The 15354-nt window shown below is 37.9% G+C and overlaps 1 protein-coding gene across 16 annotated transcripts in view; it reads left to right on the top strand.

The window, feature by feature from the left end:
* ROBO2 (roundabout guidance receptor 2) overlaps positions 1-15354 on the top strand; it is a 469585-nt gene that overhangs the window by 333632 nt on the left and 120599 nt on the right. For 11 of the 16 annotated variants that reach the window (XM_064523330.1, XM_064523351.1, XM_064523355.1 and 8 more), the window contains exons 6-7: positions 11612-11739; positions 15032-15043. In XM_064523330.1, the coding sequence (XP_064379400.1) occupies positions 11612-11739; positions 15032-15043 (140 nt within the window). The remainder of the gene's footprint in view (positions 1-11611; positions 11740-15031; positions 15044-15354) is intronic. The other 5 variants (XM_064523361.1, XM_064523371.1, XM_064523323.1 and 2 more) reach the window with 1 other exon arrangement.

Here is a 15354-nt window from a genome sequence, read left to right as displayed (position 1 = left end):
CATTCCAAATTTCAGCTGTTTTTGAATCAATGATCTAAGGCAACTTTGATAGTCTGCATTTTCATAATTAAAATCTTAAAGCGGTTCCTATTGTTCCTATAGAACTTTTCAAGTTGGCTGTGGAAAATAAATCTCAGTAACAGTCAAAGGAAGTTACTTTTCCAAAATTTGATAGACATGACCTGAAATTTCAAAGACCTTGGTACACATCATGGAGCTTTTCTATGTAACTGTGGGTAAGCATTAAGGTGTTAAGAAGGGCCAAGTGGAAATGAAAACAGTGGCAATATACTACTCATGCTAACCATTTTTATAATTCTTTTATGATAATAAATAAAATTAAATCTTCAGACTTGAAAATTCTTTTTTGACCCTAAAGCAGTCCCAGCAAGTTAATGGTTTGCTGTTAAAAATATTGATATTGCACCATCAGGGAGACCAAAAGTACAATGCCAAGTCTGGGGGGTGTAAAGCTTTGTTCCTGAAGCTGTCCATTTTGAACCAGTGACCCAAGACTGCAATGTGTTGTGAATCAAGCATAGAGGCACAGGGTGTATATTTTATTTTAATTGCTCTAAAAATTCAACATCAAACCACAGCTTCCACAGTACACAAAGGCTAGGGGAATAGTTAATCAAGTATGATTCATGTCAAACTACTGAAGGCGAACAGGATATTGTGGGGTCACTAGTCTTATGCCTTTGGCTGCAATATTAGATTCACTATTTCATGAATAGAGTTTCTTTCATTATAAATGACACAAGTAAACAGCATAAAAATTGTACTAAAGCAACTGAGGCAAAGGTGGCTATGCAGAATGACCAGGGTCTCTTGAAAGTTAAATAAAAACCATCTGTACATGTTGAACTCTTTCCAATCACATGTTCAGGTAGCTAGCTTTCCCTTTGATGTCTGCTTGGTAGAGATAAAGATTGTACTCTCCTGCTACGGGGCTGTTGGACTCCTAAAAGGCAAGGAACTACAGTACTGGCTTTTAACTCAATATGGCCTGGATCAACTCTTGATTCATCTGCTTTTAAGTCTGGAGAACAGGAAGAAGGTGATATTATTTGTGAGCCTCCAGTATGAGAGTGACATATCTTTGACTAGCAGTTTAATAAAATTTGAATAAGGTTTGTGCAGTGTTTCATGTCTTCAAATTTCCTAGCAAAGCCGAAGAGAGCAGCTGCGTAGCCTGTAATTACATAGCAAGTAATACAGATTTTTTTTTCTTGAGGAAGTGAAGAGATTTTCAATTACAAGTTAAAATTTATGACACACTATAATAACTGTTTAAACCTTTTACACAGAAAAAGCTAGCAGTACCAGCTCTTTGGGAGAGTGAGGTTAGCTCAGCAAATGTATTTTTCAGTTGCCTTAAAAATGACTGAGTAGTAATCACATGGGTCTTTTTTTGCATTCCAGCCCAGAACAGCTGGTTTAGCTCAATAAATACATCTTTAATGAAATTACAACCTGCTCTTGTAAGTTGCATTTACAGGCACTGTCTGATTAGATGAATATTGTACTAGAGATGAAAAGTGGAAACTGCACCAGCAGGAAGAGATATTTGCTTTGCGTGCCGCCCACACAATGGGAGAATGCAGGCAGAAAAACCTTGCCTGCTACTTCAGAATGGGAATGATGTGTCGCTTACACAAAGTACGTTGCTAAGGGTTAAGAGATTGCAGGTTATTAAACAAAACAGAGCAGTGAAAATTCTACACAGCATGGGAGCCTTTCTTATTTACTAAAATTTAAGAATATTCCTTAAAAATTATTTGAGAAAATACATTCTTTTCTGTTGTTGAAAATCACACATATACTTAAACATATAAAAAGAGTCTTATTATTTGCTGAGAACCTCAGATTTTATGTCTATTTTGATTAACTGCTGTAGGTGACAGCACTATGAGCTGAACCTTAACTACAGTTACGAGTTTAGACTTAACTTATTCTAAGATATGTGCTAACTCCAACAACAGAAGCCTTTGTAGCTAACTTATTCTTGCTACATTTTTAAAACTGGCCTCTTTGTGCCTGGAAGTAATTGCATACGCATGCTCTGGGCAGAAATTTTGTCTGTCACACTTCTGATACGTGTGAATTTTCATTAAGTACTCTAATTTCCGTGCTTACCTCCACAGTTTCTTGTGGGCTCAAAACTAACGGTAAATGACGAGGTTTTAAAAATCTCTGTCTACCAGATACACATCTTTGAGAAGGATTTAAATACAGCTTACCCCAATCTTATCCCGCTAAATTCAGAAAGGTTAGATTTTTAAAAGGGGATCCAGAAAAGATGTTATCTCATCTCTGTGCCAGAGATGTTTTGCATTTACATTTTGCAATGATCAAGCCCTGTAAGCCAGAGAGATGGTAATATTTAAGAAACAGTGTAACTGTGAAATCTGTGAATAAAAGCAATGCTATGTAATTCCATTTATATTCTGTGGATGGGATAGTGAGGTATTTAACTACAGCCTCCTCTGGATACAACCAAAGGGAGACTGACCTTTCAATGAAATATGAGTTAATAACACTACAGTGCTGTGTGCTGTGGTCGAGTTAATCTCTGTGCAGCTTGTAACAAAATGCAGTCTAATGCGTACTGAAAATTAATTAGAGCAAAGAGTGTGTTTTAGTAGTGTAATGGATATAATCTTTGGTTACATCGGCAAATTTCTGTTGCAATTAATACCACTTAACAGTTTGAAATAAAATGGATCAGGGAAAAAGGATGTTTTTTCATATTAGCTATATCTCGTGTACTGTTCATCACCTCTGGTTAGATCCAGTGTGATTTGCATGCCCATCTTTTGTTTCTGAAGCTAACCATCAAGGAGAGATTAACTCCCTTTATGAGGAGCGTAGGGGAGAAGATTGGATGTTCTTAATAGCTTGTCAAAAGGAGACACTGAAAGAAAGAGGTTTAATATGCTATTTGTATTCTTTATGTACATCTGGAGGGAGTAAGAGGCGTTTTCCAGAGGATGTTGTTATCTGGGGTTTAATACAGCACATGGCTGGCACATGGCAGGCTATAATGCAACGTACAAAGAGGCCGTATAGCCTAACAGAGCACAAGAAGCTTTCAACAGAATGCAATGTCAGCATGTTTATTAGCTGCTATGTTGACTCGGTTGAGGAAACTTCTGTCAAGTCAGAGATACCGTTCAGAGATGGGGGAGGTGAGGCAAGAGGATGACAGGGGTTGGTTTGTTTTTAGGTACAGAGCATCAAAAGGATGTACCTCCACTGTGAAACTTTCTCCTGTTGCTTCTCTTCAGTTAGAGTCCCTCATGTCTGATATTTTACCTGGCAGTGGTCCCTTGCTGATCTGTAAGTGGAAAAATGGTCCTTGCAGTAAGCATTTTCTGAGGGAATACATGGCCAATTGAAAGCATAAAATAGAGTAGTTTTTTTATGATCCCATGGCTGTCCCAAAGGTCTAAAGTCTAACTCAGTAGTTATTTCCCATCCAATTTTTATGGAATACCGAATGCTTTGAACTGAAGTGTTAGATGCACGTCTCTGCTAGACTGATCAGCAGAGAAACGGTTAATAACACTGACATTTAAACTGGCTTCTTGTTAAGTGTCAGTTCTCCCCACAGAGCTGAAGAAGAGCTATTGTTTCAGGCAGTCTGTTTGTGGATTCATGAAAACAGTCTCCAGTTGCTTACATAAGGGTCAAGGTTGGGAGAATAGCTTTACAGCTCCATGGACAACAACCATAAAGGAACTGTGTCAACTAGCAGTCCTGCCTTGATGTTTTCCCTTCATGCTATGTGAACTATTGGTGATCTATGGAGCAATCACTGGCAGTGCACTTGCGATAGGCTTGCCACGAGAAAATAGTTTATTTTTTATTCTCTTTCGTTAAACACGCTAAAATTGTTAAATTTTAGACAACTAATGAAGTCACTAGCAGAATACTGAAACAAAATTTAATACTATTAGTAGTAGCCTCAGACATGGATTTCTCTGAACTTTTCAATCAGTGAAGACTGCAGTGAATAAGTGGTCTTGCAGCAAAGAGACCCAAGAAAACTTGATGTAGAATTTAACTCAAATGATGATTACCTGTTTTAGCATCTGAATCTTTCTTTAATAATGGAAAAGCTCAGTATATTGAGTAAAAGCTTAGTAATTGTATTTATGCGTTGCAAAATACTGAGGTAGCCTGCTTTCCTGGTAAGTAGTAAGGAGATCAAGCAATTTAGGCTCACTATTATCAGTTTATTGACTATTAAAACTAGAGAATGAAAAATTAAAGATGGTTCTGCATGCATGTTTTTCTGTAAAACTTCAGGGAGAGGAGGGAAGGGGAAGCTAGCAGTTATGCTCAAGTAGGAGTAAGATTCAAGAGCTCTAATCACAGCATCGTTGATGTTGCTAGAATGGCAGGTCCTGAGAGATCCCTTCTGTTTCATTTTGAGTACACTGCATTCCTGTACGGTATACAAAAGTTAAGTCATCTCAGTTAAAAAAAAAAAAAAATCAATGAAAACACTAAAAGATTCAAGTTTAAGAACTATTTTCCAGGTTCTATTGGTAAGTCCTATGTTGAGAATTGCTAAACGTTAGCAAAACATACTTTTTAATGATATGACTTCTGTCTCAACTGTAAATTGAAGGCACTTTCATTAAAACATTACCATGACTTCATCTTTAATTACCACTTCATGGTTGGTTACTGATTTGAAGTACAGATTGGAAAATATTTCAGTTAGCTTCTCTGACAAGTTTATCTTAATCATTCATCATGCTTAAGGCAAAGAATAATAGACAGGCCAGCACAAATTCTGTTTGTTTCAAACTACTACTAATCTGTGTGTTTATGTTAAAAATTAAAAGAATACTCTAACTACATAAACCATGTTTAGTGAGTGCAAGATGCCAGTCTTGGCTCAGATGATCTTACTGTGTTCCAGTCCTGTAGTAGCCTTTCATTTTTTTTTTTAAACAGAAATGGACAAAAATAGTATTTCATTTTTTTCCTTAAAATTAATTTCAGTGACATGTGCTGAGCAGATAGCCCTGAGAATCAAGGACCTTTTTCTGAGAGATGAATTATGACATAGGCAGTAATAATACAAATCTCCCCAAGTGCCTGACAAATGTGCCTCATCTGTGAAGTAAAGGACTACTTCTGGTGACAGGAGGCTAGGTCTCCATGCCAAGTCATTACATGCTCTCTTAGCTCATACTTCCACCGAGGTTCCAGTTTTTGAAATGTGGAGATCTGTCTGGGACTGAAATCAAATCAGAAGCCCATTTTGGATAATTATCATGTGGTAATTCCCTATGAGTACTTCTCTCTGCAAGCAGAAATGTAGAGGTGAATGATAAGGCTTCTGTCTAAATTCCTAGTCACTGGTTCCCAAACATATGTTTTGTTCTTAACCTCTATGTGTTTCCAAATTATTTCAAAGGGAAAAAAATGGCATTTTATCTCTTTTTTCTGTCTTGGTTCTCTTCTGGGCACATGGCTACTGTTTTTTGCGAAGCACTAGTCATGTGCATTCGCATATGTTTGTTCATATACGAGAGTAGTATTGCATAGAATATTGCTCCCAGAGAAGTTAGAAAGTATCATTTTCTTGGTCACAGGTATGGTTTCACAATGTTGGCACAATGATTGTAATTGTTAGGTACATTTTTAATGTGATTTAGGCCATTTTATTGAATGCCTTTGTTTAAAGCATAGTACAGTGTGATTTTTTGCTTTATATTATTGCAATTGAAAGCATCAACCATTTCAGTTGTAAAGACTGTGTTGATAATAAACCATAAACGGTCTTGGACTAAAGCAGCATTTGCTGTTACTGAATTTTAATAAAATCAAAATAGTGACCAGTGACCCGTGTAACTCCGCTCTTTTCCTGTTTTGTTGGCATGAAGCCAGTAAACCGTTTTATATGATTGTTTGCATATATGCCTCACATTAAGAAATTTGAGGCAATGTCACATTGCATTATACCTTTCTATGGTATAAATGGCTTGGCCAATGAAGAGTGGGAGTCTGGACATGTGTGTTTGAGTGGCAGCTGTCCTATCACCACTTTAGGGATAGTTACCTGCTAGCTCAATTTGTCATAGCCTTAAGCTGCGTCTTAGAGCCACCCAGCAACTGGCAGCTTTGAGTTCAGGGGTACAACAGAGCAATTTAAAGCCGGTACACACAAATATATCCATTCTTGTGCTGTGACTGATTCCAGTTTTGCTAGGGAAAGAAAGCTCCCTTATCTTTCCTTCAGAAAGCTCTGTAACTCATAAATGTTTCTTCCTTCTTCCACTTGTCAATGGGATGTAAGTGAAAAAAAATGTTAATGTTTCTTGTAAGTGAGCTGGCAGTAGGGGTGGATGTGTTGCAGATGGAAACAGAGGCTCTCCGTTCTGCTGCTGGATCAGGCTGAAGCAGGTAACAGGCTCACGCTTCCTATCGTCACTGCAGTTTCTCTCTGGCTCCCTCCATCTGACACACATAGTCTAGGAGCCAGTGAATAGCTGTGGCACTATGATGGGGACTGAAGTGCCAGCACCACAAAAAAGAAGTGGAGACAGAAGCTTAAGCCTCCTTAACTACCTCCTGTTTATTCTGTTTTTGGCTAGTAGCATCTCTCTATTTGGGGTCCCTAATTATATTGCGAACAATCTTGAAGCTTTGTGTGTGCATTGCAAAATAGCCTGGAAAACAGAGCAGAGTAGTTTTTATACTATCTTTAAAAAATGGAAAGCCTACAAAACCTACACACAAAAAATTCTTTTTTTTTTAATTTAGTTTTATTTTAGGAGGACATGGTCACCTGGTATAAACTGATGCAAGTCTTTCGAGGCCAATGGCATCAGTTCACACCAGTTAAGAAGTCTGGCTTTTTCTCTCGCAGGCTCCCTTTAAGAGGAAATATGTCTTTTTGATTTGGATTTGTTGAATTCTATGAGCATAATAATGCATTCTCACAACTTTAAAATACACAGCTGAAGTAAGTGCATTCTTGTATCACCAGTTAGACCTATTTGGATGTCTGGGAATGTAGTGACTCCAGCTGCCAACACAGTTGTGCTAACTGTGCATGCAAAAGAGAAAGAAGTGCATATATTTTTATGCATAACTGCATGCATATTTTTGAAAAATCTGGAAATCTAGGAGTTCTGTGAAGCACTCAATATATATCAAATGCAAAAAACATACTGCAAAAACTTCTCTCTAACATCAGTATATTTTCTCTCTCTCTATCTCTCTCTCTCTTATTTGATAACTGTGGAAGACTGGAGGCTGAACAAGGACAGATACAGTTTTGAATGTGGGGAAAGAAACAGTAACTGTGACAAAAACAGTGTAATTCAAGGTTATGCTTAGGTGTTTAAGCCAGTGCATGAATCCAACCTGGGTCCATTAATTTGCAATACTTAAAAACAGTTAATGTGTTTTGTTTTATTTGTTATTTGGTTGAGCAGATGGTAATGGTTTTGACACAATTCAGTTTTTTATTTTTCTTCTTTTCTTTTCTTGAAAGAGACAAGGCTCTTTTTCCCACTTTGTCACAGCTGGTTACCAATCAATCTCAATTCACGGTACAGTGATGATAGCACATGTTGTTCAGGGGCCAAATCTGATTGGGTTGCGTTTTCAACAGTGTTTCATATCAAAAAAAAAAAAAAAAAGTGTCTGTATGGCAGTGACTGTCAGCACACTATTGTACAACTGTCATTAATCAAAACTAGCAACAATGAATGCATTCATATGTGCCAGAGACTGCCAGATTTCACTCAAAATCACCCAATTTCTATTAGAGTTTCGTCACCAGCAGTGTTTTCTCATCTGCTTGTTGTTTCTGTTTCTTTCTTCCTTTCCCTTCTCCCCATTCCTTCTCAGTTAATTAAAAGCAGACCTACTCTAACTATTACTTGTAGAACAGAAGTTATGTAATATGATGCCTAAAAGTGGCTGGTTTATATCTACATGGAGACTGACTAGCTGTTTAAAAGACATCTCCCAGCTCAGTATGATGGCTGAAGTCTAAGCTAAAATGAAAGGTTAAGAAACTCCAAATGTTTAACAAAAAGAAGTATTTAAAAACAATTAGATGACTATAAACATATGAAACTGATGTCTGACGCACTACATTTTGTGCTGAATTTTGGCATTATTTGGCTAGGAGTGAACAATATTTGGGTAGTATGCTGGAAGGTGTTTCTTGATGCTGCACGTATTTTGAAGGCAGTGCTTTCTTTGTTTGCTGGCAAATTTAAGGATCAACTTAACCAGTACACTTTGGTGGTTTTTTGCCACTCCATCAGCAATCCAGGAGTCTTGAAACCTCTGTCTGTGATTGATATTAAGGCAGTCAGAGAGACCCTGAGCCTGATTCCCAAGTGTCGGTGACAGTAATACAGATGCGAGTTAACTTCTCCATAAACTCAGATAGAAACACCTTGTTGTGGGAGTGTGAGGCTCTGGGACTGGGAGAAGATTCCCTATTCAAGACTGTACAGGTGGATGTGTGAAAAGCAGAAAGGATGCAAAAATATTAAGGCTCCACACCTTATTACTTCACAGTCCCTTTCTCATACAAGCTCCTTGTGATGCGGTGGATCAGGCTAAAAGCCAGTTTTCTTCCTTTTTCCTTGCTGCCTGTTTCATCTGTCAAAGCACATCACTGAACTGCAATGACTTCTGTGGACAATGTGGGTGGAACAGATGAGTGAGGGGCAGCGTATCAATACTTCAGGACAGCAGATGGTTTTGATGTCCCGTGAGTCCATCTGTGTCTGAATCTAATTGCTAGATGGCATGTCCTAGCCGGGTGGTCCAAAACCCCAGTATGGCCTTGTTGGACAGGCAGACTGGGAGAGCTGGACCGCTCCTTGAAGTAATTGATAACTGGGCCCTCATTGTGACATGTTTGCTCCATCCTCCTTTCATCGCCCAAGTGGGAGATGCGGGTTATGCTCTAGCTCTGCGTCCTGGCATGCCACGCAGCTGGCTTTTTCACAGTGTGCGTGATTGACAGGTGCAAGCATAAAGACTGCCGAAGCCTCCGAGGCAGCTGGCTGGCATGCCGGCACCAGCACAGCGGTGAGATGAAGACGAGCGAGTCAGCTGCAGCCCACAGCAGACTGCAGGGCCCTGTCCCAGGCTGGCTGCACCCGAGTTCAGACAGCCAGGCAGTCGGATACGGTCCTGCTGCCTGTCTGGTTTCATCTCAGCAGTGGCAAGTGAACCACAGGGATGGTATTGGTCCCTCTCAAAAATAAAAAATGGAAAGAAGAAGAGAAGAAGAAGAAGAAAGTCAATGTAACAAAATAAATAGCTAATTGTTGCCCAGCTTCATAAATATGATTCCTGTTTGCAACTCATATTTATGCTACAGCTGGTCCTAATTTTGCCATCTCACAGGAGCTGAATGCAACCTTACATTTTCAGTCCCCTAGGGCTGGCCTTGTGTCAAGAAAATAAGCGTTTTCTCTTGTGTGCAGCTCTGTGGTCGCCAGAGACAATAACTGCTCCATCATTGTGGGATGCTGTTGTCATATTCTTGGGATTTTTAGGGGACTCAAATTGCATTTTCTCTCATACAAAACCAGTGTTTTCTATTTACCGTTAATTAGTGCAGCACAGCATGCAAAATTGCATAATTTATTGAGGAGTCCAGAAAAAATGTGCCTCAACTATATAAGGCTTTTGAATGCGTAGTTGCAATAGTTCTGTACTGCTCCAGAAACTGAATATTGAGTTCAGTTCTCTATTGTCATTTGCTCCTTAATAGAACTACACTAGCAAAATAATGGTGTGAAAAGTTTCCTATATATGCCATGGCATCCTCTTGTTCTTCCCCTTGGCATATCCCTTATTCATTAGTTAAACATTAGATAATGCATATACATACAACTAAGTGTAACACCTAAAGAAAGAGATAACTATGTTTATGTGCCTATCCTGCACATTTCTGATAGAATGGTTAGCCTTAATTTGGTCTTCCTTTTAAATTTATTTTTGCTAACGCATAAAATGGATTTACAGAGTACAGAATGGAGTTGTACTGTATTGTGATGAATGTGAGAAGATGTCTTGAATACTGTTTTTTCTTGGAACTATTATTAATGCTCTAACTGATGTTCTGAGCTTTACTTGGACAAAACAGAACTTCGAACATTTCAACTTATAGGATCCTTTGGGTTAAGATGCTTTTAAGTCTGTTAGCACACTGTGCACTCCCTACAAATCTAAAATAAAAGAGCTGATAGCAATATATAATAATTATGTACACAGAAATTAACATTTGAAGTTCCTGGTGTTTTAAAAATAGTCATAGATTCAGCCTCACAATATTCCTGTAATGAATTGCATTATATTCTTACATACCTGCATGTAAGCATGACGTTACATATCACTGCAATATGTTTGCTGAACAAGCCTACAAGGTCTTTACTGTGTAATAGAGAAAAGGTAAATTGGTTGTTTGAAGTTATGTGGTGAGGGTTTGTACAGTTAGAAAGAGTGCTCAGATCTCCTGAGGTCTAGATCTTACCTTAATCTTGTGCACCACTTTCGCTATTTGGTGCATGAGAATCTGAAGCTAAGTGTAGATTCATGATGAATTAATTCAGATGTCATAGGCTTTTTGTGTCTAGAAGAAATGTTTGAAATAATTTTGCAAGAGAGTGTTTCAAGACTAAAATGTCCATTCTGAAAAACGGTCTTTTCTGATTTGGGAGCCAAACAATTTTCATAAAAGATAAAATCTCCTGTTGACTTTAATAAGCTTTTGATCAGAGCCTAAAATATTTTGTTAAGCATAACTTTTGCAGGATGACAGCAATTTAACTGAGAATATTTTTCTAGACTTAAGCACTCTAAATGCCTTGTGAATGAATGTTCACTGCACACCGTAGTACTTTGCATTTTTTTGAACTTATGCATCCTCATAGTTTTAGAGTTATTACAACAGTAGAAACAAAAAAATGGACAAACCATAACTGAATTGTTTCCAATTTCTTTTAAGAAAAAGAAAATGTTATTGCCCGCTCTAATGCATCATTGCGTAGTATTTATGTGAAATTGATAAATCCCCCTTTAATGTGCTTCTTCAATAAATGTCAGCTTCCAGAGGTAAATATTTTCTTCATTGTTTGTAATAGAGTAGTATCAAATCCTACCAACGTGCTCACAGTTTTCCTAAGGGGTTGCTGCTATAGCAAAAATTATTTTTAAAGAAAAATTTCCAAATCAACTAAAGGTAAAGTATGTAGCTCACATAGTTAAAGGCATGATAAACCTGAGCTGTCATACGTTGCTAACTGGTGTTTGATAGCTTAATTTTATAATATTGCCCTAGATCAATGGCAGAGAGTGTGATATTATTAATAAAGCCCTAATTCTGAGTGAACATAGCAATACTAATTTTATGTAAAGTTTCTAACTAATGTAGAGTGCAATAAAAATGTCATGAAGATTAATCCTTGGTGGAATTATCTAATGCTAGATAATAATTTATCTTTCAGAGTTGGATCGAAGATAGGTTCAGACTAGTATATGCCAGGTGACAGTTTTTTTTCATTTCTGTTGGCTACAGAATGAGTTTTTGTTCTTGTTTATATCACAGGTATGACATCAAAGATGACTATACTTTGCGCATTAAGAAGGCCATGAGCACAGATGAAGGAACCTACATATGCATTGCTGAGAATCGCGTTGGGAAAGTGGAAGCCTCTGCTACCCTCACTGTCCGAGGTGAGTGTTCCCATGGAGGGAGGGCTTGTGTCTCTCATATGGATCGTCTAAAAAATTGGGCCACATCCATATCTGCTGTTGTTTGGGTTGCACACGTCCTTTGCAGTTGTGGGTGTTGCACTGATTTGCAACAGACGCAAAATCCCCATCCTGTTGACATCTCGGGCAAAATTACAGTTGACTTCAGTGGGATAGGATCTCCCTGCAGTTAAAGATCTGTTCCAGTACTTTTTATTGCAGAACAGATACATATATATGCATAAGCAAGCACTACATAACCATGAGTCCGCAGTTTAAGATGTGAGGCATCGGTTTAGGCTATTCAGTCGTGTTCCATTTTCTAAAATAGTATAAGGAGCTTAGTAAGTAACTATGTTTATTAATGCCAAATGTAATGCAGATAGTATTATTAGGCAATTAGCTCTGCCATAATGAAATTCTCTGCCATTACTTTTTATCTGAAAGATAAACCCAAGCCAAAGAAAAAGAAAATCTTAATTAAATTTTGTGAGTATTACAAGGTAAAGACTAACATTTTTTCTCCTAAAACATTCTTGGTGTCTAGTATCCACTCAGTATTTATAAAGTGGTGTTTGATACGCTAAGGAGGTTTTAAGATGAGTAGAATAATGAGTTGCCAAGGTGTCTTTTGCAACAGTAGGTACAGATATGTTAAAGATTATAGGGAGAGAAAAAGTTTGTGGGCTAATGTTTCCATAGGAGTAAATAGAACATAGTTATTATTTCATTTCAAAAGATAAGCAGCAATTTGGCACAATGGATATTGTGCAGACACTATTTCACAGTTTAGTGGTGCATGCTGACGGTTTTCAGTAGAGCTGTGAAAGGTTAATAAAAACATTTTTAGCTTTACGTGTGCTCCTCTTTTCATACACATTAAATCAAATGTTCAAAGTCTCAATGGATTGCTTTATTAGAAGTGGGGTCAACTGACCCAAGAGGCCAGCTTCCATTTCCATCCATTTAATGCATGGACACAGTTCAGTTTAATCTGCTGAATTCAAAGGGGGTGAAAAAAACCACCAAGTGTCTTTGTAGGGGGGAGATGATAGTATATAACAAAGAAAATAGAGTATTGTGATAATCTGTCCACTAAAATATTCTCTCAGTGTTCACTTTAGATAATAAGTAATAGTGCAGGTTTACCTGTTGTAATCTGAAGGAACAAGTTTACCTGCTGCATGTTTGTGTGGGATATTGTTCTTCCATTTTGTAACATGAGAAAAATAGTCCCTACAGTGAACTCTCAGAAAGGCTCTCACTCTGTTTTTTTGTCACGGGCAGAATTGTAATATCCAACAAATCTGGCCACCAATTCAGTAGCCTTTAAAATTCCTAGAACTGTGTCCACTGTATAACCTACTGGAACAAGATTTTATTTTTGCTGCCCTAGCCTTGCAATACGAACAATGAATAGAAGCAAGCAAAAAATCCTTTTAAATGGCTGAAGCTTGAACCTGATCAAACTAAGGTGAAAAAAATAAGGAAATATATAATTTAATTGATTTTGCTACAGTAAAAGCAGGTTTTCATTATCTTGGGTATTCTTCTCCCTGGGCTTGTCATTTACAGTTAAATACATAGTGTTTATTCAACACAAAGGAAGCCACAATATTACAAGCATATTAAAAGTTCAGGATATGACAGAGAATGAGAAAAGCCAAGAAATTCAATGGAAAGGCTTATTACTCCGAATTTCCTTCCAACAAAGGACTGGGCAAACTCCTGTTGACTTAAAAGGGCCAGGAGCAAAGGCCCTTTTGATTACAGTAAGCCTTAATTCTCAATCTTTTGCAAGTTTTGTCCGAAACTGCACTGTATTCATGCAGAGGAACAAAAACAAGTGATGGCACTTCAATATCCACTTGATGGGTGCCTTGGTCCTTGCAGGTGTCCTGTAGTTACATCTGCACAACTTTGCAACAGCAGTGTATCTCTCAGCTCCCTAGCCCATGGCTCCACCTTCTCAGACTGGAGGATGAGGATGCAGGAGGGAGCTCGCGTTGTGCTGTCGCAAATTATAACAGAATTTGGATTCTGTGACTCAGCCTTCATGCCTTCTCTTGGAAAGATGCACATGGCTCTTATTCCTTCTCTCTCTGTGGAAGAAGGAATGTATCATAATGCTAGGAGCCACAAAATCCTAAGATACATGATGTGTAAGAAAGGCAGCAAGCTTGAAATAGTTAAAGAGGTGGGTATGGCAAAGCAAGGGTGAGGACTGAGTAGGTCCTTGCATGCTATGTTACCTAGGATTCCGCATATCATAATGTTGGCCCTAGTCTGCACGTAAGCATATAAAGCTGGTTAACGTCTTAGGGGGAAAAAAAAAAAAAAAAGTAATGCTGCTTAAAAGTGAGTAACTCCTTCTATCGCGCAAATAAGGAAAGTTTCACCTACCTGGTCCAATCTCAAGTTGGAATTTTATGTCCAACTTCTCAGCTTTTCTGAAAGGGACATCTGTATTTTACTAACAGCAGGACTGACAGCCCCATTCCCCAACTCAAGTGTAATGAAGGGCTGTTGCTATAATCAAGAAATCACTTGTTGCAGCAGCAGCTTTCAATCTTGATATCAGTCTGAAACAGAATTAACCTGTCGATCATTCAGCAGCAATTTTTTTAGGAAATAGAAGTTATCTAAGCAGTAATTTGGGAGGTTCTGAGTTGAAATCCTTGCGGCCATTTCAGCCTATTTGTTGTATTTTCATCAGCCCTGTCAGTGAGGAAAAAGCAATGTGCTTTATGCTTTCATGCCTGTTATTGAATGAGAAAAACTGTCTTGGGCTTTCTGTAGCCCTTACTGCTGTACTGACTGGCCATGCTTAAAATTCAATTGGTATTTGACTCAGAAAGCAAATGTCTTGCATCTACTGGCATGACATTTGCCAGTCTGTGGCTTAAATTGATGTTTTCATCAGGATCTAGAAGTCTGTGCTAATGCAAAGCAATTTTTCTTCTATCAGGCATTAACCATGAGACTTGATGATGACATGTGAAGTTAATAAAAATGTTTCTCAGAGAATAGTTCCGGCCAGCTTGTTCAGATACTATACCCAAATAAATGTAATAATAGTGACACATGACTAAACAATAATAATAATAATAATAATAGCAGTGAGCATTTTACTTAGGCTGCCATTTGAGGGTTTAGCAATCATGGTACTATCCATAGTTTAACGTAACATTACACGTCATGCATTCTGACAGATATTCTTTTCTTTTTTTAATTTCTTTTTTATGTTCTCACTACACCATTGTAATGTCAACAGCTCGCCCCGTTGGTAAGTAACCATCCTTCTATCCATTTTAGCATGGCTTCATGCAATGCTTCATCTTTCATTTGCAACAGCATTTGACTGGCTTAAACTAGCAGCCAGTGCTTAATAGTGCTAATTTTATAACACCAGGCAAGTGATTTTGATGACGAAGTGCTATTTCTAAAGTTTGTACTTTCTGCTATGTCATGTTGCCAAATCACCAACGAATACCAATCAATAAAACTGGGTGGGTGTGGTGATATTGCTCCAAAATCACTAACTCAGTCATTTTTAAGAGTCTATTTAAGGGCCTGATATAAAAGCCATTGAAATCA

This window comes from Dromaius novaehollandiae, chromosome 1 (assembly GCF_036370855.1).
Source record: "Dromaius novaehollandiae isolate bDroNov1 chromosome 1, bDroNov1.hap1, whole genome shotgun sequence".
Classification (NCBI taxonomy): domain Eukaryota; kingdom Metazoa; phylum Chordata; class Aves; order Casuariiformes; family Dromaiidae; genus Dromaius; species Dromaius novaehollandiae.
Note: the sequence above shows the minus strand (reverse complement) of the source record. Positions and strands in the feature narration are given on the sequence as shown.